The sequence below is a fragment of the Pithys albifrons genome, chromosome 7 (assembly GCF_047495875.1).
Source record: "Pithys albifrons albifrons isolate INPA30051 chromosome 7, PitAlb_v1, whole genome shotgun sequence".
Lineage (NCBI taxonomy): Eukaryota > Metazoa > Chordata > Aves > Passeriformes > Thamnophilidae > Pithys > Pithys albifrons.
Window position 1 is genome coordinate 1,895,749 of NC_092464.1, and position 25,033 is coordinate 1,920,781.

General features: G+C 54.5%; 1 protein-coding gene across 1 annotated transcript in view; it reads left to right on the top strand.

Annotated features, from left to right (window-relative positions):
• Window positions 1-25,033, top strand: part of PTH1R (parathyroid hormone 1 receptor) — a 127,448-nt gene that overhangs the window by 57,391 nt on the left and 45,024 nt on the right. The window contains exons 2-4 of the mRNA XM_071560542.1: window positions 3,617-3,722; window positions 21,003-21,113; window positions 21,924-22,042. Coding sequence (XP_071416643.1) covers window positions 3,617-3,722; window positions 21,003-21,113; window positions 21,924-22,042 — 336 coding nt within the window. The remainder of the gene's footprint in view (window positions 1-3,616; window positions 3,723-21,002; window positions 21,114-21,923; window positions 22,043-25,033) is intronic.

Sequence of the window (25,033 nt, forward strand, 5' to 3'; positions counted from 1 at the left end):
GTCACCAAGGCAGGAATTACATGGGAAAAACACCTGGGTTTGTTCCTTTTTGGTGTCTGCAGGATGAGAGATTTGGGGTTGGAAAATGAGCCAATTGGGGGTGTGGGGAACACAAGACCAAAAAAACAACCAAAAAAGGTGGGGGAAAAAAACCCCCAGAATTGATCCAATTGATTTTAGGTGAATTCTTCTGAGAAAGGGTGTCTTGAGGTGGCAGAACTTGGGAAAGTCTCTGTTTTTATTTTTTTGTGTGTTTGAATCTGTGTTTCAGCCCCTCTGCCCAAACAGACCCAGAGCAAGACATGCCTGAAAAGCAATTTTTGTCATTCAAAGCAGCTTTTAGGGGGAGAGGAGAGAATGTTGGACCTGCCCTTTGGCCACCCCAACCCCCTGCAGCGCTCCAGGCTGGGCACAGAGTGGCTGGAGAGCAGCCAGGCAGAGGGACCTGGGGGGACTGAGGGACAGGAAGCTCAACAGGAGCCACCAGTGTGCCCAGGTGGCCAAGAAGGCCAAGGGGATCCTGGCCTGGATCCAAACTAGCGTGGCCAGCCGGCCCAGGGCAGTGACCCTTCCCCTGGACTCTGCCTTGGGGAGGCCACACCTTGAGTGTTGTGTTCAGTTCTGGGCCCCTCAGTTGAGGAAAGATCTTGAGGGGCTGGAGCGGGGCCAGAGAAGAGCAACGAGGCTGGAGAAGGGACTGGATGTGGCACTGAGTGTCCTCTTAAACACCTCCAGGGACAGAGAATCCACCATGTCTTGATCCAACCATGTCTTGATCCAACCCCACTGTGATCACCAGCCCAGGGCACTCTGTGCCCTGGGCTGGTGATCACAGTGGGGTTGGATCAAGGGTTGGATTTGATGATCTCAGAGGTCTCTTCCAACCCAACTGATTCTATGATTCTATTCTATGATTCTGTGATGGTGAACTCTCTATCCCTGGAGGTGTTTAAGATGAGACTGGACGTGGCACTGAGTGCCCTGGGCTGGTGATCACAGTGGGGTTGGGTCAAGGGCTGGATCAAGGGTTGGATTTGATGATCTCAGAGGTCTCTTCCAACCCAACTGAGAAGAGCAGCGAGGCTGGAGAAGGGACTGGAGCACAAGTGCTGTGGGGAGAGGCTGAGGGAGCTGGGGGTGTTCAGCCTGGAGAAGAGGAGGCTCAGAGGTGACCTCAGCACTGTCTGGAACTGCCTGAAGGGAAGTTGTGGCCAGGTGGGGGTTGGTCTCTTCTCCCAGGCACTCAGCAATAGGACAAGGGGGCACGATGGGCTCAAGCTCTGCCAGGGGAAATTGAAGTTGGAGAGCAGAAGGAAATTCTTTGCAGAGAGAGTGCTCAGGGATTGGAATGGGCTGCCCAGAGAGGGGGTGGATTTCCCATCCCTGGAGGTTTTGAAACTGAGCTTGGCCGTGGCACTGAGTGCCATGATCTGGTAAAGGGACTGGAGTTGGACCAAGGGTTGGACTTGATGATCTCAGAGGTCTTTTCCAACCCAATCCATTCCATGATTCTGTGATAATGTGGAGTTGGTTTGGGTGGATTTTTTAAGGGGAGGAGAGAATATGGAGTTGGTTTGGGTGGGTTTTTAGGAGTCCAGCAGGACATTTAGGACCTGCCAACATGGGTTGAGTTCAGAGCTGTGTCCCAGTTGTCCTGCCCAGCTCCAGGAGTGGCACTTGGAGACTCATCTCCTCCTCTGAGAATCACAGATGTTTTTCTGGGGTTGGCACAGCCAGAAGTGCCAGCAGGCTCTGCCCCAGGGGGGTCCCCATTTCCAAGGAGAGCTGAGCTGAGGGGATGTTGCCCTAAGTGTGGCCAGGCAGGGGTGGCTTTGTTGGGAAGCAGCTCCCACTCCAGAGGGATTTGCAGCCTGGATTTCTCCCAGGAACATAAAAACCAAACTCCTGTTTGACTCAGAGTGGCCTTATCAGACCTGTCCCTCCATCTGTGTGTCCATTCCCAGCCCAGCTGCTCAGCCATCCCCAGAGGAGCTCACTGGGAGCTGGGGTTATTTTAAGCCGGGTTTAATTAACCCTCATTAGGTCATTTGCAGTGAGTTTGGCTCTAGCACTAATTGGCCTTCAGCTGGTTCCTGTTATTGCTTTTAACTTGGAAATGAGAGAAGGAACCTTCATGAGGCACAGAAATTGTGTGGGGAGTGCAGTGGAATCCTGGAATCTCAGGGTGGATTGGGATGGAAAGGACAATAAATCCCATCCAGTGCCACCCCTGCCATGGGCAGGGACACCTCCCACCAGTCCAGAGTGCTCCAATTCCTGTCCAACCTGGCCCTGGAGCCACCTCCCCATGTCCCTTTGGATGGGCACTGTTGGGCTGTTCAAGGCTTGAGAGGGGTGAGGACTTCCCAAAGGTGAGGGATTCCAGGAGTGCCAGGGCAGAAGGACTTCCCAAGTGTGAGGGATTCCAGGAGTGCCAGGCCAGGAGGAATTCCCAGGTGTGAGGGATTCCAGGAGTGCCAGGGCAGGAGGACTTCCCAAGGGTGAGGGATTCCAGGAGTGCCAGGGCAGGAGGACTTCCCAAGGGTGAGGGATTCCAGTGTGAGGGATTTCAGGAGTGTCAGGGCAGGAGGACTTCCCAGGTGTGAGGGATTCCAGGAGTGCCAGGCCAGGAGGACTTCCCAAGGGTGAGAGATTCCAGGAGTGCCAGGCCAGGAGGACTTCCCAGGTGTGAGGGATTCCAGGAGTGTCAGGGCAGGAGGACTTCCCAGGTGTGAGGGATTCCAGGAGTGCCAGGGCAGGAGGACTTCCCAAGTGTGAGGGATTCCAGGAGTGCCAGGGCAGGAGGACTTCCCAGGTGTGAGGGATTCCAGGAGTGCCAGGGCAGGTGGGATACAAAGGGGCTCAGATGGGGAAGGAGGAGTGTCCTCAGTGTGGTATCTTTGTAGGAAACCAATCCCAATAACTCAGTTGTCCCTGGATCATGGAATCCCGGAATCCCAGGATGGTTTGGGTAGGGAGGGACCTCAAGGAGCATCCAGTGCCACCCCCTGCCATGGGCAGGGACACCTCCCACTGTCCCAGGGTGCTCCAACCTGGCCTTGGACACTCCCAGGGATGGGGCAGCCACAGCTGCTCTGGGAAATCCATCCCAGTCCCTCCCAATTCTCCCAGGGAAGGAATTCTTCCCAGTGTTCTGTCCCCTCCCAGCCCTGCCTGGGGCACCCCCTCTGTGTGGTCTTGGATTTAGGCAGGAGTTCTGCAGAGCCCAATCCCACTGTGGCTCAAGGTCTCCCTGGAGGGGTGGGAATCTCCCAGGAGTGATGATGACAGGTTGGAATTCACAGGAGGAGAAGGTTCCTTGGCACAATCCTCCTCCCTGGGATATTTTCCTTCTGGGCAGGAGCCTCAGCCCTGCCCTCTGGGGCTCTCAGCTCCCAAAGTGCTCCCTTTGTGGAGGTGTGATGGGAACTGTTGCTCCTTTGGTGATGCCCCCTGGCATCCTGTGGGAGGTGTTGTTGGGACACCGACTGTGGAGCACATGAAGATTCCCAGAGCCAGGCTGGGGAGGAAACTGGGAATGCAGAGGACACTTTGCTTTGGGATCAAGGAATTTGGTGTCCTGGGAGGTCTAAGCCCTTTCTCCCCATGGCTGCAGGTGGATGCTGATGATGTCATCACCAAAGAGGAGCAGATCTTCCTGCTGCTGAAAGCCAAGGCCAAGTGTGAGCGCCACCTGAAAGCCAAGGTGCCCAAGGTGCATGGTGAGTGTCCCCACAGCCACCCCCACCCCATGGCTGGGCCCCTCCCAGGGAGGGAGGCAGCTCAGGAGTCCCAAAATGTTGGGTTTGGGGAAGATCTTTCAGCACAAGGTGTTGGAAATCCAAGTTGTTCTTCTGCTCCAGAATTCCAAAGGCCAAGATGGGTCAGGAGGGTGCAAAGGTCATGGGATCACAGCCCTTCTTGCTCTACCCAAAGCCCAGGCAATGCATGAGAGAGAACATCAACCAGCAGCTCTTCCAAGATTATGGAATCCTGGAATGGTTTGGGGTGAAAGGGACCTTAGAGATCACCCAGTCCCACCCCCTGCCAGGGGCAGGAACACCTTCCACCAGCCCAGGTTGCTCCAAGCCTTGTCCAGCCTGGCCTTGGACACTCCCAGGGATGGGGCAGCCACAGCTGCTCTGGGAAATCCATTCCAGCCCCTGCCCACCCTCCCAGCCAGGAATTCCTTCCCAACATCCCATCTAAATCTCCACTTTTCCAGTGGGAAGCCATTCCCTGTGTCCTGTCCCTCCCTCCCTTGCCCCCAGTCCCTCCCTCCCTTGCCCCCAGTCCCTCCCTCCCTTGCCCCCAGTCCCTCCCTCCCTTGCCCCCAGTCCCTCCCTCCCTTGCCCCCAGTCCCTCCCTCCCTTGCCCCCAGTCCCTCCCTCCCTTGCCCCCAGTCCCTCCCTCCCTTGCCCCCAGTCCCTCCCTCCCTTGCCCCCAGTCCCTCCCTCCCTTGCCCCCAGTCCCTCCCTCCCTTGCCCCCAGTCCCTCCCTCCCTTGCCCCCAGTCCCTCTCCAGCTCTCCTGGAGCCCATTCAGGCCCTGCCAGGGGCTCTCAGGTGTCCCTGGAGCCTTCTCTTCTCCAGGTGACCCCCCCAGCTCTCCCAGCCTGGCTCCAGCCCAGAGGGGTTCCAGCCCTGGGGCATCTCCGGGGCCTCCTCTGGACTCCTGGACTAATCCAGATTCCAAAGATCTTCCCAACAAGCCCCCAGTGGTACCAAAAAGCCTCTTCCATCCCCCCTTCTCCCTCTGCCAGGCTCTCCCTGTGCTCCTCACGCTGCCCCAGCTCAGCTGAGCCTCTTTCCTCCACTTCCTTTCTATTTTGGGCTGCAAAATCACTCCCAGATGGAGGCTGGAGGGAAGGAGCAGCTCTCTCATGTGGGCAGCAAAGCAATCAGCCCCCTTGGCTTCTTCATCAGTCTCACATGTGTTAATTACTGGCACTAGGGCTGAGCTGAGACACCCCTAACCCACCCCAATCCCACCCAGCCAGGCCTGGGGGCTGAGACACCCCAATCCCACCCAACCAGTCCTGGGGGCTGAGACACCCCAATCGCACCCCAAATCCAGCCAGTCCTGGGGGCTGAGACACCCCAATCCCACCCCAAATCCAGCCAGTCCTGGGGTCTGACACACCCCAATCTGACCCCAATCCCATCCAGTCAGTCCTGGGGGCTGAAACACCCCAATCCCACCCCAATCTGACCCCAACCCCATCCAGTCAGTCCTGGGGGTTAAGACACCCCAATCCCACCCCAAATCCAGCCAGGCCTGGGGACTGAGACACCCCAATCCCACCCAACCAGTCCTGGGGGCTGAGAAACCCCAATCCCACCCCAAATCCAGCCAGGCCTGGATGCTGAGACACCCCAATCCCACCCCAAATCCAGTCAGTCCTGGGGACTGAGACACCCCAATCCCACCCCAATCCCACCCCAAATCCAGTCAGTCCTGGGGACTGAGACACCCCACCCCCACCCACTCAGCCAGGCCTGGGGGCTGAGACACCCCAATCCCACCCCAAATCCAGCCAGTCCTGGGGTCTGACACACCCCAATCTGACCCCAATCCCATCCAGTCAGTCCTGGGGGCTGAAACACCCCAATCCCACCCCAATCTGACCCCAACCCCATCCAGTCAGTCCTGGGGGTTGAGACACCCCAATCCCACCCCAAATCCAGCCAGGCCTGGGGACTGAGACACCCCAATCCCACCCAACCAGTCCTGGGGGCTGAGAAACCCCAATCCCACCCCAAATCCAGCCAGGCCTGGATGCTGAGACACCCCAATCCCACCCCAAATCCAGTCAGTCCTGGGGACTGAGACACCCCAATCCCACCCCAATCCCACCCCAAATCCAGTCAGTCCTGGGGACTGAGACACCCCACTCCCACCCACTCAGCCAGTCCTGGGGGCTGAGACACCCGAATCCCACACCAATCCCATTCCTGGTGGTCCTCCTGGCCCATCTCCCTCTCTCCCCTGAGAGAGGGGCCAATCCTGAGGGCTTCCCACCTTCAGTGCTGTGTCTCAGGTCCCTCTTCCCTCAGTGCTGGGGGAGAACCTGGAGACACCCCCAGCAGAAGGAACAGTCCCCAAACCCAGCCCTGACCCCAGAGCAGCTTCCCCTGCCCACCTGGAGTCCCTTTTTCTGCTGGAAATGACAGCAAGAGGCCACAAACCCCCAGCTTTCATTTGGTTCCAGGCCTTCTGCTTTCCATCAGCCCCAAACCTCAAGCCACATCCTCTGCTGCTCCTTTGTCCTGTCCCAATTAACACCTCATTAAAAACTTCCTGTGCCAAGGCATTTCCTTCTGTTGGGCTCTGCCCACCTGCCCACCTCGGGCTGGGACCTCTGAACACCATCTGGGACTTTTTCCTGAGTTTAGGAATGACCTTCCTGAGCTGTCAGAGCAGTCTGGGGAGGGATGTGGGTGTGACCAACAACCAGAGGTTGGGAGAGCAAAGGATCTGAATCCCAGGGGTTTGGAGAGGTGGCCTTGGTGCTGTTTGAGAGCTGGTTGTGTGCCTGGAGCAGAAAGAGGTTTTGTCTGTTGTCATTGTGACTCCTGGACACAAAGTGTCACCCATTGTCACTGTGTCTCCTGGACACAAAGTCTCACCTGCTGTCACTGTGTCTCCTGGACACAAAGTCTCATCCATTGTCATTTGTCTCCTGGACACAAAGTGTCACCTGCTGTCACTGTGTCTCCTGGACACAAAGTGTCATCAATTGTCACTGTGTCTCCTGGACACAAAGTCTCATCCATTGTCACTGTCTCCTGGACACAAAGTGTCACCTGCTGTCACTGTGTCTCCTGGACACAAAGTCTCACCTGTTGTCATTTGTCTCCTGGACACAAAGTGTCACCTGTTGTCATTTGTCTCCTGGACACAAAGTCTCATCCATTGTCACTGTGACTCCTGGACACAAAGTCTCACCTGTTGTCACTGTGTCTCCTGGACACAAAGTGTCACCTGCTGTCACTGCGTCTCCTGGACACAAAGTCTCATCCATTGTCACTGTGTCTCCTGGACACAAAGTCTCATCCATTGTCACTGTGTCTCCTGGACACAAAGTCTCATCCATTGTCATTTGTCTCCTGGACACAAAGTGTCATCAATTGTCACTGTGTCTCCTGGACACAAAGTCTCACCTGCTGTCACTGTGTCTCCTGGACACAAAGTCCCACCTGTTGTCACTGTGTCTCCTGGACACAAAGTGTCACCTGCTGTCACTGTGTCTCCTGGACACAAAGTCTCACCCGTTGTCACTGTGTCTCCTGGACACAAAGTCTCACCTGCTGTCACTGTGTCTCCTGGACACAAAGTCTCACCTGTTGTCACTGTGTCTCCTGGACACAAAGTCTCACCTGTTGTCACTGTGTCTCCTGGACACAAAGTCTCACCTGCTGTCACTGTGTCTCCTGGACACAAAGTCCCACCTGTTGTCATTTGTCTCCTGGACACAAAGTCTCACCTGCTGTCACTGTCTCCTGGACACAAAGTCTCATCCATTGTCACTGTGTCTCCTGGACACAAAGTCTCACCCATTGTCACTGCGTCTCCTGGACACAAAGTGTCACCTGCTGTCACTGTGTCTCTCCTGGACACAAAGTGTCACCTGCTGTCACTGTGTCTCCTGGACACAAAGTCTCATCCATTGTCACTGTGTCTCCTGGACACAAAGTCTCACCCATTGTCACTGTGTCTCCTGGACTCAAGTCCTGCCTTTGGAAAAAGCCATTCAGGGATTAAAACTCGAGCTCAGAGCTCTGTCCTCTGCAGCAAAGCCCTGCTCAGCCCAACCCATGGTGTCAGTGCTCTCAGCAGCACATCCAAGGCTTTGAAGGCTCCAAGGAATCATGAAAGCAGGGGGATAAATCCAATTAACCTGCAGGATCCAAAGGCAGAAGGAGTTCTGGTTGAACCTTTCCCAAGGGATGTTTCCTCAGGCTGTGACACCCCTGAAGTTCCTGCTGCCACTTCCCAGACCAGGCAGAGTATTCCCAGATCTTCTCTGGGATGGTCTGAGGAGTTTGTGGGAGCTCCAGAGGGGGTTCAGGTTGGGAAAGTTCTTCCCACTTTGCAGAAGTCCATGAGGCTTGGGAGATGAGAGGAAGGTTGGGTGAGCCCCAAACCTGAATTCTGGTGGCTGCTGTTCCCTCTCTCTCCCTGCAGCTCCATTGCTGTGGGATTTCCTGGGAATCACAGGATAGAAATGGATGAAGAGAAGAGCAGAAGACACAGTGTGGGAGGGACCTGTGAGTCCAGAACCAAGAGGGCAATTGGAATGTTCAAGGAGTGGGATTCTGTGCCTTGTCCTTCAAGCACAGACCTGGATTTGGGAAGGAGACACACCCCAAAACTGGTCCTTGGAGTGTGAAATGTGGTCCTACCCATGCATGGAGTCCATAAGCTCTTCCCATCACCTCCTGTCATGCTCCACCATCCTCTGGAAGCAGCAGGGCCTTGATCTCCCAACTATTCCTCTTGGGATTGTCCTTTTCCCTCTGCTCATTTTCACTGTCTCCCTTCAGTGTGGCCCGTGAGTGGGTTTGTTCCTCTCCCAACCAACCTGCACCCTCACAGGTTTGGCCACCACTGGCTTCATCTTTGTGCCAAAGGGCTGGTCCTGATGGAGCTCCAGCTGCCAAAAATGGCCATCAAGTTTGACCTGGATATTGGGGGAAAAAGGAAAGAGTTCATGGGAGTGTGGAAAGTGGTTTCCACCCATCTTGGAGACACCAGAGAGAGGTGATCAGTGGAAGGAGACCTGCAGAGCCTGGCAGGGATGTCCTTGGCTTTCTTGGCTTTCCCTTCCACTGCATTCCTGGGCCATGTCCTGGGAGATCAGGCACTTTGGTGTCCTGGGGAGCATCCAAGTGTTTGCTGCCCCAGGTCACCAGTGTCTTGTTCAGGGGAGAGAAATCAGCTAATTGAAGTTCTTTATCTGATTTAATTAGTTGTGTCTGAGGTTCATTTTAAGTCTTGACTCAGGAATTTCTGGATGGTGGGAACATGTGGCTGGGAGGGTTCAGAGGAAGGAAGGTCCTTCCCAAGGAAGGCCCCAGCAAACAAAAAGGAAAAATAAATCACAAGATTCAAAGATTTCTTCAGCAATAGTTGGGTAAAATCCCCAAATTTCTTCTTTTCTTCCTCTTTGCTCCCCTCTCCCTCTTTCTTTGCTCCCCTCTCCCTCTTTCTTTGCTCCCCTCTCCCTCTTTCTTTGCTCCCCTCTCCCTCTTTCTTTGCTCCCCTCTCCCTCTTTCTTTCCTCCCCTCTCCCTCTTTCTTTCCTCCCCTCTCCCTCTTTCTTTGCTCCCCTCTCCCTCTTTCTTTGCTCCCCTCTCCCTCTTTCTTTGCTCCCCTCTCCCTCTTTCTTTGCTCCCCTCTCCCTCTTTCTTTGCTCCCCTCTCCCTCTTTCTTTGCTCCCCTCTCCCTCTTTCTTTCCTCCCCTCTCCCTCTTTCTTTGCTCCCCTCTCCCTCTTTCTTTGCTCCCCTCTCCCTCTTTCTTTGCTCCCCTCTCCCTCTTTCTTTGCTCCCCTCTCCCTCTTTCTTTGCTCCCCTCTCCCTCTTTCTTTGCTCCCCTCTCCCTCTTTCTTTGCTCCCCTCTCCCTCTTTCTTTGCTCCCCTCTCCCTCTTTCTTTGCTCCCCTCTCCCTCTTTCTTTGCTCCCCTCTCCCTCTTTCTTTGCTCCCCTCTCCCTCTTTCTTTGCTCCCCTCTCCCTCTTTCTTTGCTCCCCTCTCCCTCTTTCTTTCCTCCCCTCTCCCTCTTTCTTTCCTCCCCTCTCCCTCTTTCTTTCCTCCCCTCTCCCTCTTTCTTTCCTCCCCCCTCCCTCTTTCTTTCCTCCCCCCTCCCTCTTTCTTTCCTCCCCCCTCCCTCTTTCTTTCCTCCCCCCTCCCTCTTTCTTTCCTCCCCCCTCCCTCTTTCTTTCCTCCCCCCTCCCTCTTTCTTTCCTCCCCCCTCCCTCTTTCTTTCCTCCCCCCTCCCTCTTTCTTTCCTCCCCCCTCCCTCTTTCTTTCCTCCCCCCTCCCTCTTTCTTTCCTCCCCCCTCCCTCTTTCTTTCCTCCCCCCTCCCTCTTTCTTTCCTCCCCCCTCCCTCTTTCTTTCCTCCCCCCTCCCTCTTTCTTTCCTCCCCCCTCCCTCTTTCTTTCCTCCCCCCTCCCTCTTTCTTTCCTCCCCCCTCCCTCTTTCTTTCCTCCCCCCTCCCTCTTTCTTTCCTCCCCCCTCCCTCTTTCTTTCCTCCCCCCTCCCTCTTTCTTTCCTCCCCCCTCCCTCTTTCTTTCCTCCCCCCTCCCTCTTTCTTTCCTCCCCCCTCCCTCTTTCTTTCCTCCCCCCTCCCTCTTTCTTTCCTCCCCCTCCCTCCCTCTTTCCTCCCCCCTCCCTCCCTCTTTCCTCCCCCCTCCCTCCCTCTTTCCTCCCCCCTCCCTCTTTCTTTCCTCCCCCCTCGTTCCCTCTTTCCTCCCCCCTCCCTCCCTCTTTCCTCCCCCCTCGTTCCCTCTTTCCTCCCCCCTCGTTCCCTCTTTCCTCCCCCCTCGTTCCCTCTTTCCTCCCCCCTCGTTCCCTCTTTCCTCCCCCCTCGTTCCCTCTTTCCTCCCCCCTCGTTCCCTCTTTCCTCCCCCCTCGTTCCCTCTTTCCTCCCCCCTCGTTCCCTCTTTCCTCCCCCCTCGTTCCCTCTTTCCTCCCCCCTCGTTCCCTCTTTCCTCCCCCCTCGTTCCCTCTTTCCTCCCCCCTCGTTCCCTCCCTCCCTCCCTCTTTGTTCCCTCCCTCCCTTTTTTCTCCCTCCCTCCCTCCCTCCCTCCCTCCCTCCCTCCCTCCCTCCCTCCCTCCCTCCCTCCCTCCCTCCCTCCCTCCCTCCCTCCCTCTTCCCTCCCTCCCTCTTTCCTCTCCTCTCCCTCTTTCATTTTTTCCCTTTAAATTTACTCTCTATATTAAAGCCCCTTGGCAGGCACAGGAGCCCCTCAGATGCCTCTTGTCCGTGGGCAAACATGCCAGTGCAGCCACTCTGGGCAGGCTGATGCCACCCCCCAGTCACACCTGGAAGGGCATGAAGTGAAAGTCCCAGCCAGGAACCAGCAGGACGTTCCCTCATGAATTAAAAGCTTGTCTTGCCCTGGTTTGGAAAGGGAGATGGGACGTTTTGTGGGCACAGAGGGATTTTTTTTTTTTTTCCACCAGCCTGTTGTCAGCAAAGCCCTTTCTCTGAGCCCTCAGTTCTCCCCAGAAGGGTTTGGGTTGCAATAAATAAACCTGTTTGCAAGGAAAGGGGGTATTTTTAGCTGAGGTTCTGGGTGTGTTTACCCAAAGTGGGTTGGTTGAGCAGCTCAGTTTGGCTCCATTGTCCCTAAAGGACCCAGACCCAACCCCAGGTTCCCTCTGAGCTCACAGAACCACATGAGGTGCTCCTGGTTTCTTCTTCAGAGCTTCTGTCACCATCCCTTGGTCACCTCAGAGGCTGAGTGGCCTCAGGTGCCTTAGAACTCTGGGGACACAGAGCATGGAGGGCAATCCTGAGCACCCACACCTGTATTTCTGCAGCTGGTTTTGTCCTCTCCCTGTTTCTCTTCTTGGTCCTTGTGGGTCAAGAATGCAGGGCCAGAAGGTTGGGCTCAAGTTGGGGGCTGCAAACAACCAAACTGTGCCTTGTTGGTGTGTCCCCAGAACAGCTTTGGCCTGGGACAGCTGTCACTGCCCAGGGGACACCCAGTGAGGGCCAACATGGACCAGGAGACCTTGTGGGATGGAATCACAGCCTGTTCCTCTGGGATGTGCATGAGGGGAGTTGAGATTCATGGATACGAGTCAGGATTGTGGAATGGTTTGGGTTGGAAGGGACCTTGAGGATCATCTCACTCCAACCTCCAATTCCACCAGCCCAGGTTGCTCCAAGCCCTGTCCAACCTGGCCTTGAAGAGCCTGGAGATGGGATGTGGCCTCTGCCTGCAGAGGTCTGTGGGCCAAGGGCCACCAACCCTGCTGAGAAATGTCTGCTGAGCAGCCAAGTGGCTCTCAATGCACAGGTGGGACAGGTCTCAGGGCTTGGGACACAAATGGTCTGTGGTTCAGATGGAGGAGAGGGTGGAAAGGAGAATGGAGGGTGGGTAAACTGGAATGCTGGTCCTCAGCCTGGCTGAGGTGGCTGAGATGGCACTGCCCCCTCCCACAGGGGCTGGGAAGGTCTGGAAGGAGCAAAAAGGATGACTGGGCTGTGCCAGGGCAGTGATGGGATGGGGAAGGTTGTGCCTCCTCTCTTGGGGTGTGAATGCAGGGAGAGGTGGTGCTGCCAGCCTGGCCAGGGCTCTGGAGTGTGTCATTCCAGCTGCTGCCTGGTGGCACCTTGTGTGGCACTTCCCAAGTGCTCTGAGAGGGAGCAGAGCCCCCCTGGTGTCCCTTCCAGCCTTACCCCTCTGGGATTCTGTGATCCCTGTCCATGCACAGCCAGGTCAGCAACTCCCACCCACCCTACAGACCCCCCACAGATCTGTGCCCACCACGTGCAGACCCCTCAGCCGGGTCAGCATCAGTCACCCACCCTACAGACCCCCCCAGATCTGTGCCCACCATATGCAGACCCCTCACCTGGGTCAGCAACACCCACCCACCCTACAGACCCCCCATAGGTCTGTGCCCACCACGTGCAGACCCCTCAGCCGGGTCAGCAACCCCCACCCACCCACCCTACAGACCCCCCAGATCTGTGCCCACCATGTGCAGACCCCTCAGCCAGGTCAGCAACCCCCACCCACCCTACAGAGCCCCCCTGGTGTCCCTTCCAGCCTCACCCCTCTGGGATTCTGTGATCCCTGTCCATGCACAGCCAGGTCAGCAACTCCCACCCACCCTACAGACCCCCCACAGATCTGTGCCCACCACGTGCACACCTGTCAGCCACACCCACCCACCCTACAGACCCCCCCAGATCTGTGCCCACCACATGCAGACCCCTCAGCTGGGTCAGCAACACCCACCCACCCTACAGACCCCCCCAGATCTGTGCCCACCACCTGCAGACCCCTCAGCTGGGTCAGCATCAGTCACCCACCCTACAGACCCCCCCAGATCTGTGCCCACCACCTGCAGACCCCTCAGCCAGGTCAGCAACCCCCACCCACCCTACAGACCCCCCCCCCCCCAGATCTGTGCCCACCACCTGCAGACCCCTCAGCCAGGTCAGCAACCCCCACCCACCCTACAGACCCCCCCAGATCTGTGCCCACCATGTGCAGACCCCTCAGCCAGGTCAGCAACCCCCACCCACCCTACAGACCCCCCCAGATCTGTGCCCACCATGTGCAGACCCCTCAGCCAGGTCAGCAACCCCCACCCACCCTACAGACCCCCCATAGGTCTGTGCCCACCATGTGCAGACCCCTCAGCCAGGTCAGCAACCCCCACCCACCCTACAGACCCCCCCAGATCTGTGCCCACCATGTGCAGACCCCTCAGCCAGGTCAGCAACCCCCACCCACCCTACAGACCCCCCATAGGTCTGTGCCCACCATATGCAGACCCCTCAGCCAGGTCAGCAACCCCCACCCACCCTACAGAGCCCCCCTGGTGTCCCTTCCAGCCTCACCCCTCTGGGATTCTGTGATCTCTGTCCATGCACAGCCAGGTCAGCAACTCCCACCCACCCTACAGACCCCCCCAGATCTGTGCCCACCATGTGCAGACCCTTCAGCCGGGTCAGCAACCTCCACCATCCATGAGAAATTCCAGTGTCATTCCCACCTTCCCTGTCTCCATCCATGAGGAATTCCAGTGTCACCTTCCCTGTCTCCATCCATGAGGAATTCCAGTGTCACCTTCCCTGTCTCCATCCATGAGAAATTCCAGTGTCACCTTCCCTGTCTCCATCCATGAGAAATTCCAGTGTCGTTCCCACCTTCCCTGTCTCCATCCATGAGAAATTCCAGTGTCGTTCCCACCTTCCCTGTCTCCATCCATGAGAAATTCCAGTGTCGTTCCCACCTTCCCTGTCTCCATCCATGAGAAATTCCAGTGTCGTTCCCACCTTCCCTGTCTCCATCCATGAGAAATTCCAGTGTCGTTCCCACCTTCCCTGTCTCCATCCATGAGAAATTCCAGTGTCGTTCCCACCTTCCCTGTCTCCATCCATGAGAAATTCCAGTGTCATTCCCACCTTCCCTGTCTCCATCCATGAGAAATTCCAGTGTCACCTTCCTTGTCTCCATCCATGAGAAATTCCAGTGTCATTCCCACCATCCCTGTCTCCATCCATGAGAAATTCCAGTGTCACCTTCCTTGTCTCCATCCATGAGAAATTCCAGTGTCATTCCCACCTTCCCTGTCTCCATCCATGAGAAATTCCAGTGTCACCTTCCTTGTCTCCATCCATGAGAAATTCCAGTGTCATTCCCACCATCCCTGTCTCCATCCATGAGAAATTCCAGTGTCACCTTCCTTGTCTCCATCCATGAGAAATTCCAGTGTCATTCCCACCATCCCTGTCTCCATCCATGAGAAATTCCAGCATCATTTCCACCATCCCTGTTTCCATCCATGAGAAATTCCAGTGTCACCTTCCTTGTCTCCATCCATGAGAAATTCCAGCATCATTCCCACCTTCCCTGTCTCCATCCATGAGAAATTCCAGCATCATTCCCACCTTCCTTGTCTCCATCCATGAGAAATTCCAGTGACACCTTCCTTGTCTCCATCCATGAGAAATTCCAGTGTCCTTCCCACCTTCCCTGTCTCCATCCATGAGAAATTCCAGTGTCACCTTCCTTGTCTCCATCCATGAGAAATTCCAGTGTCCTTCCCACCTTCCCTGTCTCCATCCATGAGAAATTCCAGTGCCATTCCCACCTTCCCTGTCTCCATCCATGAGGAATTCCAGTGTCCTTCCCACCTTGTCTTCATCCATGAGAAATTCCAGTGCCATTCCCACCTTCCCTGTCTCCATCCATGAGAAATTCCAATATCATTCCCACCTTCCCTGCCTCCATCTATGAGTAATTCCACGATCACCTTCCCTGTCTCCATCCATGAGGAATTCCAGTGTCCTTCCCACCATCCTTGTCTCCATCCATGAGAAATTCCAGTGCCATTCCCACCATCCCTGTCTCCAGCCACATCCCTGAGCTGGGAGGAGCTTCCCCCACCTCCACAAATCCCTGGAGCCAGCCCAGGTCCTTCCTTGGGCATTCCTGAAGGACCAATCCCACCAGGACACTTTGAGCTGTGGGACATCAATGAGATATTTTGAGTTTTTGAATTCCTTTGGATTTATCCCAGCAGTGAATCCCATTCTTTCCAAGGAAGGAATTCTTTGGCTCTTCCATTTCCCTCGGAACGTGGGGCTTTGTGTCCTCAGCATCTCCACCTGCCTCCAGCAGCTCGTTGGAACCCTCAAACTATTCCCCTCTTCCCAAAAAAAATCAAATTTCAGGAGCTTTTCCATCCAAATTTGGCCCCTTTGGGGTGATTTGTGCCTCCAACATTTTTAGGGGTGTCCCAGGAGGGGTTGATTCCATCATAACATTCCAAAAAAACTCCACTTGCAGGTGGGGGGTTTTGATTTTTCGTTTTCAAGCGGAGCCATCAGGGGAAATCTTCAACTTGTGGATATTTTTTTGGGAAACTCTCCATAATTTTTGTTGTAATTCAGTTTGGATCCCTTTGGAGAAATGACCAGGAGAGAAGGGAAACAGCAGAGAGGAGCCAAGTTCTTAATGCTGTGGATATTTTTATAAACTATGGAAAAAAAAAATGTTTGGAGGAAATATTTGGGAAAACAAATGAGAAAAAAAAAAAGGGCTTGTTTGGATCCACCACAATCCCACTGGAATATGTGGCATTTTTCCTGCCTGTTTTATCCCACAGTGGCCTGGGTTGGAAGGGACCTTAAAGACCATCCAGTGCCACCCCTGCCATGGGCAGGGACACCTCCCACTGTCCCAGGGACACCTCCCACTGTCCCAGGGTGCTCCAGCCTGGCCTTGGACACTTCCAGGGATGGGGCAGCCACAGCTGCTCTGGGATTTCATCCCATCCATCCCCATCCTTGGAATTAAGTTGAGATCAACCCTCTTGTAGGTTAAAACCAGCAGCCCTTTCCTCCCAGAAGGTCAGTTTGTCTCCTGAGGTGGAAGGGATGAAGGTTCAGGAGAAGGTTGGGGGGCTCCTGTCCAGGACACAGAGAGGGAAAGAGCTTCTGGCTCCATTAAAACCCTGGAATGTGGATCCAGGAGTGCCCACGTGGGGCTGGTCCTGCCATCAGCCACTGTGGCCATTGGAAAAGGCTTCCCAAGAGTTCCAGTCAATGGAGGAGCTTCTCAATCCATCTGCAGCCAGGAGGGTCCAGAGCCACCTACCTGGACCTGGGGGGGTCCCTCTCCAGGTTTCCCTGTCCCAGTGTCTCCATGGAATCCTGGATTCCCAGGAATAGCTGCAGTCCCTTCCCAGCCCAGCTCCTGTCCCAGTGTCCTCATGGAATCCTGGATTCCCAGGAATAACTGCAGTCCCTTCCCAACCCAGCTCCTGTTCTCATGGAATCCTGGATTCCCAGGAATAACTGCAGTGCCTCTTCCCAGCCCAGCTCCTGTCCCCATGGAATCATGGATTCCCAGGAATAGCTGCAGTCCCTTCCCAACCAGCTCCTGTCCCCATGGAATCCTGGATTCCCAGGAATAGCTGCAGTCCCTTCCCAGCCCAGCTCCTGTCCCAGTGTCCCCATGGAATCCTGGATTCCCAGGAATAACTGCAGTGTCTCTTCCCAACCCAGCTCCTGTTCCCATGGAATCCTGGATTCCCAGGAATAACTGCAGTGCCTCTTCCCAACCCAGCTCCTGTCCTCATGGAATCCTGGATTCCCAGGAATAGCTGCAGTGCCTTCCCAGCACAGCTCATGTCCCCATGGAATCCTGGATTCCCAGGAATAACTGCAGTCCCTTCCCAACCCAGCTCCTATCCCCATGGAATCCTGGATTCTCAAGAATAGCTGCAGTCCCTTCCCAACCAGCTCCTGTCCCAGTGTCCTCATGGAATCCTGGATTCCCAGGAATAACTGCAGTGCCTTCCCAACCCAGCTCCTGTCCTCATGGAATCCTGGATTCCCAGGAATAACTGCAGTCCCTTCCCAGTGCAGCTCCTGTCCTCATGGAATCCTGGATTCCCAGGAATAACTGCAGTCCCTTCCCAAGCCAGCTCCTGTCCCACTGTCCCCATGGAATCCTGGATTCCCAGGAATAGCTGCAGTCCCTCTGTCCAACCCAGCTCCTGTCCCACTGTCCCCATGGAATCCTGGATTCCCAGGAATAACTGCAGTCCCTTCCCAGTGCAGCTCCTGTCCTCATGGAATCCTGGATTCCCAGGAATAACTGCAGTCCCTTCCCAACCCAGCTCCTGTCCCCATGGAATCCTGGATTCCCAGGAATAGCTGCAGTCCCTTCCCAGCCCAGCTCCTGTCCCCATGGAATCCTGGATTCCCAGGAATAGCTGCAGCCCCTTCCCAACCCAGCTCCTGTCCCAGTGTCCCCACAGAGCTCTGGTTTCCCAGGAACAGCCATTCTGTCCCTAATTTTGGGCTCTGCATGTGCCAGTTGGACACTCACCAGAGTGGTTGTCCAGGTGGCCGTGCCAGATGTTCTCCTGCCCTTCCCTAAATGACCCATCCAGCACCATGGAATTTGAGCATGGAGATGATGACTGAGGTGTCTTTTCCCTCCTCCAAATTTGGCTGGATTGGGTTTTCCAAGCAAAGAACAGGAACAGAGAGGAGGTTTCTCTGTGGTGTGACCCCTCCCAACAATGATAAACTCATTTCTTGGGACACTCAGGTCCTTCCTGAGGTTTGGATCTCACCAGATCCTTCTTGGCTTTCATGAGTCAACTCCAGGGATCAATACCCAGAGGGGAAGATTCCAGATGGTGGGAGAGGCAGAAAAGATCATCTTTTTTTTTTAAATTTTTCTAAAGCTCCTGAAATTATCCACATTCCAGGAATGTCCCACCATGTTTCCCACCCAGACCCTTCAGCCTTTGGCTTTTGGGTGGATTTTGGGGCTCAGAGTGTTGGAAAATGAATCATTGCAGAAGGAAAGTGATGACTGAAGTGTCTTATCCCCCCTCCAAGTTTGGCTGGATTGGGTTTTCCAAGCAAAGAACAGGAACAGAGAGGAGGTTTCTCTGTGGTGTGACCCCTCCCAACAGTGACAAACTCATTTCTTGGGACACTCAGGTCCTTCCTGAGGTTTGGATCTCACCAGATCCTTCTTGGCTTTCATGAGTCAACTCCAGGGATCAATACCCAGAAGGGAAGATTCCAGATGGTGGGAGAGGCAGAAAAGATCATCTTTTATTATTATTATTTCCAGGGCTTCCCAAATTATCCACATTCCAGGGATATCCCACCATGGTTTGCATGGAGGGCCTTCAACCTTTGGCTTTTTGGGTGGATTTTGGGGCTCAGAGTGTTGGAAAATGAATCATTGCAGAAGGAAAGTGATGACTGAAGTGTCTTATCCCCCCTCCAAGTTTGGCTGAATTGGGTTTTCCAAGCAAAGAACAGGAACAGAGAGGAGGTTTCTCTGTGGTGTGACCCCTCCCAACAGTGACAAACTCATTTCTTGGGACACTTGGGTCCTTCCTGAGGTTTGGATCTCACCAGATCCTTCTTGGCTTTCATGAGTCAACTCCAGGGATCAATACCCAGAAGGGAAGTTTCCAGATGGTGGGAGAGGCAGAAAAAGTCGTGTTATTTTTTAATTTTTTTCTAAAGCTCCTGAAATTATCCACATTCCAGGGATGTCCCACCATGTTTCCCACCCAGACCCTTCAACCTTTGGCTTTTTGGGTGGATTTTGGGGCTCAGAGTGTTGGAAAATGAATCATTCCCTAAGGAAGTGATGACTGAGGTGTCTTATCCCCCCTCCAAATTATTTTAAGCCAAGAGCACTTTGAGGGCTAAATTAAATCTTTTATTGACTTCCTTGCCTGCAAAAAAAGAACCTCAAAACCAATAACATTTTGTCCTAATGCACCTTTTGTGGTGTTTTTTTTTTTTTTCCCCTTTATTTGAACCTTCCAGAGAACTGAAAAATAAAGAAACAGCTTTTCACAGCCTGACTTATCCTGCAACAGAACGAGCCAAAGGGAAGGGCTTTCCTGCTTGCCATGAGAAGGAAATCTTAATATTTTTCTTCTCCTGTTGTGAGTGGAAGGAGAGAAAATGCAATAAATCTCTTTTTATTTCTCTCCTGCTGATGCTGAGGGGTTTGTGCTCCTCTCCCCTCACCCCTTCAGAGAAAGGCCCTGATTATTCTGCCCCTTTGCCCCTTCACACTCATTCAAAGATAAGGAACCAGCTGTTGAAGCCACGAGTCTTCTTGTTGTTTCTCCCATCCTGAAATCCCAGGGAAGGGAAGGATCAGTGGCAGCTCCACCCCTGGAGGGCTCCAGACCTGGTAAAGCTCTCCCTGGATTGGTCTCTAATTTTGGGAAACACTTTCCTGCTAAAGCACAAATTGCTCTTGGTTGAAAGGTGGGGAGAGCTTCGATGTTCATGGAACCTGCTGAGATCTTGGCTTGTTCCTGGTGGAGCTTTGTGGGTAAGAGCAGAGAGGGCTGTTGGTTCCTCTGTCAGACCCTGCTGAGAAACCCCTCAGGAACTCAGGGCTGAGGGGAGATGCTGCTCTGAAAGCAGATTTGGGGCAGATCCACCAGTTTTAGCTTTTTACTTCAACTGCAGTGGGATTTTAAGTGGTGGGTGCAGTTAATAAAGCCCAAAGGAAAGGTGGGCCCTGAGGACACAGAGCTGGGACAGCTGGTGGGACTGGACATGGCACTGAGTGCCATGATCTGGTAACCACAGTGGGGTTGGATTAAGGGTTGGACTTGATGATCTCAGAGGGCTCTTCCAACCCAACTGATTCTATGATACCCCTTCAGAAGGACCTCAACAGGTTAATCCAAGCCCCAACCTGGCCTTGGACACTCCCAGGGCTGGGGCAGCCATAGCTGCTCTGGGAAATCCATCCCAGTCCTTCCCCACCCTCCCAGCCAGGAATTCCTTCCCAATATCCCACCTGTCCCTGCCCTCTGGCAGTGGGAAGCCATTCCCTGTGTCCTGTCCCTCCCTCCCTTGTCCCCAGTCCCTCTCCAGCTCTCCTGGAGCCCCTTCAGGCCCTGCCAGGGGCTCTCAGGTGTCCCTGGAGCCTTCTCTTCTCCAGGTGACCCCCCCAGCTCTCCCAGCCTGGCTCCAGCCCAGAGGGGCTCCAGCCCTGGGGCATCTCCGGGGCCTCCTCTGGGTTCTCCAGCAGCTCCACGTCCTTGGGCTGGTGTTGCCCAGAGGTGGACACTGTGTGTGCTCCTGAAATCAAACCTGGGGAGAATTGGCACCTTCTGGAGCCAAACACTGAGGAGAAAATTGCAGTGATTGCTCAGTGATTGCTCAGTGATTGTCCATGATTTCTCCATGGTTTCTCCATGATTTCTCCATGATTTCTCCATGGTTTCTCCATGATATCTCAGTGATTTCTCAGTGATTGCTCAGTGATTTCTCAGTGATTGCTCAGTGATTCTCCATGATTTATCCATGATTTCTCCATGATTTCCTCCATGATTTCTCAATGATTTCTCAGGGATTTCTCAGTGTTTTCTCTGTGATTTCTCAGTGATTTCTCCATTATTTCTCAGGGATTTCTCAATGATTTCTCAGTATTTTCTCAGTGATTTCTCTGTGATTTCTCAGTGATTCTCCATGATTTATCCATGATTTATCCATGATTTCTCCATGATTTCTCCATGATTTCCTCCATGATTTCTCAGTGTTTTCTCAGTGTTTTCTCAGTGTTTTCTCAGTGATTTCTCAGTGATTTCTCAGTGATTTCTCAGGGATTTCTCAGTGATTTCTCTGACTGTGTGACACCACTGTTGACTTTTTCCCAGAGAGCCTTCTCCAAGCAGTGGGACCTCAGTGTCACCTCTGCAGAGTTCAGTGACTCCTCTTGGTCTCTGTTCTCTCCCACAGATGGCTTTTGTCTTCCTGAGTGGGATGGCATCGTGTGCTGGCCCGAAGGTGTCCCGGGCAAGGTGGTGGCCATGCCGTGCCCCGAGTACATCTACGACTTCAACCACAAAGGTAGGGCTTGTCCCCAGGGCCCTGGGCTGGTGATCACAGTAGGGTTGGATCAAGGGTTGAACTTGATGATCTCAGAGGTCTCTTCCAACCCAAGTGAGAAGAGCAACGAGGCTGGAGAAGGGACTGGAGCACAAGTGCTGTGGGGAGAGGCTGAGGGAGCTGGGGGTGTTCAGCCTGGAGAAGAGGAGGCTCAGAGGTGACCTCAGCACTGTCTGGAACTGCCTGAAGGGAAGTTCTGGCCAGGTGGGGGTTGGTCTCTTCTCCCAGGCACTCAGCAATAGGACAAGGGGGCACGATGGGCTCAAGCTCTGCCAGGGGAAATTGAAGTTGGAGATGAGAAAGAAATTCTTTGCAGAGAGAGTGCTCAGGGATTGGAATGGGCTGCCCAGAGAGGGGGTGGATTCCCCATCCCTGGAGGTTTTTCAGCTGAGCTTGGCCGTGGCACTGAGTGCCATGATCTGGTAAAGGGACTGGAGTTGGACCAAGGGTTGGACTTGATGATCTGTGAGGTCTTTTCCAACCCAATCCATTCTATGATCCTGTGATTCTCTGCTGCTTCAGTGACTCTTGAAAGGTGTCCCCTGAGCATCTGCAGGGAGGGTTCTGTGCAGGCAGCTGGAGATGAAGATCTGCCCACGAGCTCCACTGAGGGCAGGAGGGCTGGGGATGATGCACAAGCCCTTTGGGAGGATGTTCTTCACTTTTAAATCCAACCACATATAGTTTTTTGGGGGGTTTCACCCCTGGGCTGGTTGTCCCCTGCTGTGCCAGGTGCAGGTCCATGACTGGGTGTCTCCTGTCTCTCCACAGGCCACGCTTACCGGAGGTGTGACCTGAATGGCAGTTGGGAGCTGGTCCCGGGCAACAACAGGACCTGGGCCAACTACAGCGAGTGTGCCAAGTTCCTCACCAACGAGACCAGGGAGAGGGTAGGCAATGCCATTTCTGCATGGGCAGGGAAGTTCTGGCCTCCCCCAGGCCCAACCCAAAGAGGATCCTGACCCCTGAGGAGCTCCAGCACATCTGGCTCCTCTGGGGAAGTGCCTGAGCTTGCCAAAGACACGGCGGGTTTGGGGGGGAATTCTTTGGATTTGGAATTGTCCTCAAAGCCAGAAGGGCTCCAGCTGCCACCATCCCATTGCCAAAGAGGTCTTGGGGAAACTCAAAGTGGTCTCCAGTGGTTGGAGGTTGTCCCTTGTCATGGAGACTCCCTTTCCCCATCAGGAAATTACTTTGCTAGAAGGTTGTTCCAAAAATTCCGATGGTCCTGTGGTTGTCCCTGGTGTGGGATGTGCAGGCACAGAGGGGAAGGACGTGCCAGTCAGACCAGCAGCAACACTGGGAGAGCTGGGGGGGTCACCTAGAGGAGAGAAGGCTCCAGGGACACCTGAGAGCCCCTGGCAGGGCCTGAAGGGGCTCCAGGAGAGCTGGAGAGGGACTGGGGACAAGGGAGGGAGGGACAGGACACAGGGAATGGCTTCCCACTGCCAGAGGGCAGGGACAGGTGGGATATTGGGTGGGAATTCTTGACTGAGAGGGAGGTGAAGGACTGGACTGGATTTCCCAGAGCAGCTGTGGCTGCCCCATCCCTGGAGGTGTCCAAGGCCAGGTTGGATTCCCTGGGACAGTGGGAGGTGTCCCTGCCCATGGCAGGGGTGGCACTGGGTGATCATTGAAGTCCCTTCCAGCCCAAACCATTCTGGGTTTCCATGGCCTGGAACTAATTCTGGCATAGGCACAATTTTGAATCAGGGCCACCAGTCCAGAGGGGGAAAGGGACTGAAGGCACCTGGGGAGACCTTTTTGTGCCCCTGGGAACACCAAGGGGAAAAGAACACAAAGGGAAGGTCTGTGAGTCTGAATTTTGCCCAATTTCTGCTAACTGGTGAAATAGGAGCTGAAAAAACCCTCCAGCTTCGTGTCTGGGTGTGAGCCCAGCTGGGCTCTGTGGTGCTGAAGGTCTCTGGAGCCAAGCCCAGCCCAGAGCCCATGACGTGCCAGAGGAGCTGTGGAGGAGTCACCTGAGAGGATGTGACCTCCTTGTGGCTCAGGGAACTGCTGCTCCACGTCTGGCCTTGGCCAGGAATTCAACCAGAGCCTCTGCTGCTCCAGTGGCTCTTGGAAGGTGTCCCCTTGGACTTGGGGCTGAGCATCTGCAGGGAGGGTTCTGTGCAGGCAGCTGGAGATAAAGATCTGCCCACGAGCTCCACGGAGGGCAGGAGGGCTGGGGATGATGCACAAGCTCTTTGGGAGGATGTTCTTCATTTTTAAATCCAACCACAAATAGTTTTATTTTTTTTGGGGGGGTTGTTGATACTTTTTTTCCCCTCAAGAGTGAAGCAACATATGAATGAAGCTGTTTAGGGAGGAAATAAGTTGTTTGAGGATCTGCATGTCTTGTGTCTTGTGGTCAAAGTACAGACAAGGTTTTATACACGGGGTTCTGCTCCAGCTACTCAGCTGCAAAGGGGTTTGTCTCAGTGTGGGTTGATGGTCACTTCTGGAACAAGTTTGGACTTTTCCCTCCCCAGTTCATCCAGTATTTTAGCCCCAGAGTTTTCTGTGAAGGTTCTGGGGTAGGTGTTGGAGTCTTTGAGCATCTTGATGGCTCTGAGAGCTTGACTAAGTTGTACAACTTCTTAACCTCTCTGAAGTCACTGCTCTGTCCCACCTGCTCAGCCAGGCCCTGAGGGGGTGTCACCTGCTGCAGGCAGGAGAAACTGCAGGAACCTGAGTCAGGGTGAGGTGGGATCTCAGGGAAAGGTCCCTCCCCCTGAGGGTGGTGGGCACTGACCAGGCTCCCCAGGGTGGTGGGCACAGCCCCGAGGCTGCCAGAGCTCCAGGAGGGTTTGGACAATGGGACAGGGTGGGATTGTTGGGGTGTCTGGGCAGGGCCAGGGCTTGGACTGGATGATCCCTTCCAGCTCAGGGTATTCCATGATTCCATGTCTGCTCCAGCCATGGGGATGGTTGAAGCAACTTTGGAGTGGGAGTGTCCCCTTGCCCCACAGCAGCCCCTCTGGGACACTGGGACAGGACAGTGGGAATGCAGATGTTTCTGCTGGAAGCCCCAATTCCCACTCCTACAGCTCTGCCTCCCCCTCAGAGGTGGCCCTGCCACCCAGGCCAGGTTGGCTGCTCCACGACCTTCCATCAGCAGCAGGTCCCACAGCAGAGGAATTCCAGGAGTGGGAAGGAAAGGCAGGTCATGGAGCAACCCAAAGCCCAGAGTTTGGGGCACTGAAGTAACTGAATTCTGCCACCAGTTTCCCAGGATGCCTCAATGAAGTCAGCAAAGGGGAGCAAACCAAAGAGAAGGGAACACCTGGAGTTGTGTCAGGGGAGGGTTGAGATGGATCTCAGGAAAAGGTCCTTCCCCCAGAGGGTGGTGGGCACTGACCAGGCTCTCCAGGGCAGTGGGCACAGCCCCAAGGCTGCCAGAGCTCCAGGAGAGTTTGGACAATGGGACAGGGTGGGATTGGGGATTGGGGTTGGGGTGTCTGTGCAGGGCCAGGTCTTGGACTGGATGCTCCTGGTGGGTCCCTTCCACCTCAGGATATTCTGTGGTTCTGTGACTTCTCCAGCTGTCCAAGATTTCCCCCATCCTATCTTTTTAACCTCCCATGCTGATAACTTGGACCTGTCATGGTGATTTGGTAGGGGAAGGGTAGAAAGAAGAAGAGAGTTTATCTTGTTCCCAGCACAAGATAAAAAACAGAGACCTGGTGACAGAGGCTGAAAGCAAAGTCTCTTGTCCTGGGTCTCATGGACCTGACTTTGTGTCCCCTGAGGTGGCCACAGGACAGACAGAGGACTTGGGCTGTGCTTCCTGACACAGAGACTTCAGATGAGGTGTCACAACACAGGAGGCTTCATTTTTCCTCCCATCCTCTGCTCTTACTTGGAAAATTCCTGCTCCT